This window comes from Hylobates moloch, unplaced genomic scaffold (genome assembly GCF_009828535.3).
Source record: "Hylobates moloch isolate HMO894 unplaced genomic scaffold, HMol_V3 SCAFFOLD_11419, whole genome shotgun sequence".
In the NCBI taxonomy this organism is placed as follows: Eukaryota; Metazoa; Chordata; class Mammalia; order Primates; family Hylobatidae; genus Hylobates; species Hylobates moloch.
This window is the reverse complement of record NW_026663694.1, coordinates 1-2,029: the sequence shown is the minus strand read 5'-3', so window position 1 is coordinate 2,029 and position 2,029 is coordinate 1. Positions and strand designations below refer to the sequence as shown.

At 58.9% G+C, this 2,029-nt stretch overlaps 1 protein-coding gene across 1 annotated transcript; it reads right to left on the bottom strand.

Moving 5' to 3' along the window:
• Positions 1–104: 104 nt before the first annotated feature.
• On the bottom strand, positions 105–1,618 carry LOC131382819 (mucin-4-like; the record flags this gene model as incomplete). The annotated part of the gene is made up of 2 exons (XM_058435336.1): positions 105–604; positions 1,459–1,618. Coding segments are annotated over 2 exons (660 nt in total), but the record flags the coding sequence as incomplete, so codon positions are not given.
• Between the last annotated feature and the right edge of the window lie 411 nt (positions 1,619–2,029).

Sequence of the window (2,029 nt, the reverse complement as noted above, 5' to 3'; positions counted from 1 at the left end):
ACAGAAGGTCGCTGAAGAAACCGGGAGAAGTGGCCCTCACCCTACATTCCACAGTGACAGAAGGTCGCTGAAGAAACCGGGAGAAGTGGCCCTCACCCTAGCGCTCACTCCACTATGCTCCGGGCCTCCCCGACGCTCATCTCACTGAGCCAGCTGTGAGGTCTCTGCCTCCGTCCTTCCTCCATAGGCCACACAGGCCCATGGTCCTTGCCATGACAGCTTTCCTCGCCAGCTCCCACAGCCTGCACCTTACACCGTCCCAGAGAAATCTGGAGCTCTATCCTGTGACCCCAGAGCTTCCTCATCTTCTCCAAAGGTGGGCGGAGTGCGGAGGCAAGAGGGTGGGACCCGGGAGGAGTGCCAGGGTGAGAGGGCGGGGCCCAGGCGGGGTGCGGGGGTGAGAGGGCGGGGTCTCTGGCGGTACCTAGGTTGACAGTTGGACTGAAGTTGTTCCCAGCCAGGAAGCAGAGGCTGTCGGTGAAGGCCGGGGGACAGGTGCACGTGGGCTTGCAGCCCAGAGTCTGGGAGATGTAGCAGTGGCCTTGATTGTAGCAGTAATTCACAGGGCAGGACTGGTTCCGACACAGGAAAGAGCTCCCCAGAGCTGCAGAGTGAGTAGGGAGGTCAGCAGCAGCGTGCTGGGGAGCAGAGGGACAGCCTAGCCCGTGGAAACCCGCTCCGGGACAGGCCTGCTTTCTTTCCCCCACTCGGAACCCCAAACCATCCTTCCCTGCTTTTCCAGGCGTTTCTCTGCAGGGCAACCCCTTTCCCTGGCCAGGCAGGTATTCTTCCACTTCTGTGGAGGGACTGGAGTGTTTCTCAGACCCTCTGCTTCAGAAAGGACCCCGAAGGCTGGCAGAGGAGGGGCCCCCAGCTGGCTTTCCTCACGCCCTCCCCTCTCACGTCCATCTCCTTTTCTGCCTTTATAAAAGCTGCGGTTCTACCCACTCTGGCCTCGGCTCTGAAGGCACAGTGATCTGTAGATTTTATTTGGGTGCCTTAGGGGGCTTGGTAAAGGCCTCACTGTGATCTCCCTCATCAGACTGTGGTGGCTCAGAGCGGGAGGAACAGATGGCTGGGAAGACTCAAAGGGAAAATCAGGCACCTTTGCTGCCGGATCCCCACCGAGGACCCAGCTTGCCTGGCTCCCTGGAGCTGCTGAAGTCTCCTCCCCTGGCCAAACCATCTTCAGTCTTTTGCCCAGGGTTCCCCCCATCAATGCCTCAGGGATGCTCAGCCCCATCCCCTCCGCTATGCCTGTACAACCTCTTCTCCTTCAGCCCCACACCATCCACCACCCCCTTTCCAGGCCTGCCTAGATTTCCCATACCTGCCTAGATTGAGCATTCTAAAGATTTGCTGGAAAAAGGAGAGAAATGGTTTGCCTTTGGCTGTCTACACCCTTGAGCTGTCAGCTGCTCCCAGAAGCGCCTCCTCCAGGCCCTGTTCCCGGCTCACCGGCACAGTGCCGCCCATCCCCAGTCAGGTTTGGAGGGCAGGCCTCGCAGCCCTTCCCAGGAACGCAGCGGACACTCGGGAAGCACGGCTCCTCACAGGCATCCTCGGAGCGCTCGCAGTAGCAGCCGAAGGTGCCCCCGTCACACTTGCAGCCAGCCACCTGGAGGAGGGTTGCTGATCACGGGCGGCCAGGAGACCAAACTGAGAAAGGCTTCTGGGTGTTTCTGACTCTGACCCCTTTGGCCTGAGAACCCGTGGACCCTGATTCGTGTCTCAGCCCCACCAGCACCTGCTGAGCACCTTCTTGACCAGGCCGTGGGGCTGCAAGGTCCTGCCTAAAGCCACACGGTAGTCCTGCCCAGTTGGCCTCCCTGGGTCATCGTTTTACCCTGACCCCCTGCCTGGCCCTGCACCAGGATCTCAGCCTCTTCCCTCTCACACTCTAGCTCTTTGCCTGAAATCCTTTCTAGAGTAAGATGGGGGATGCATGAATGATTGAAGCATTAATGAATGAATGAATGTACCCATGTACATATGTGTGTATCCATGTATGCATGTGTGTATCCATGCA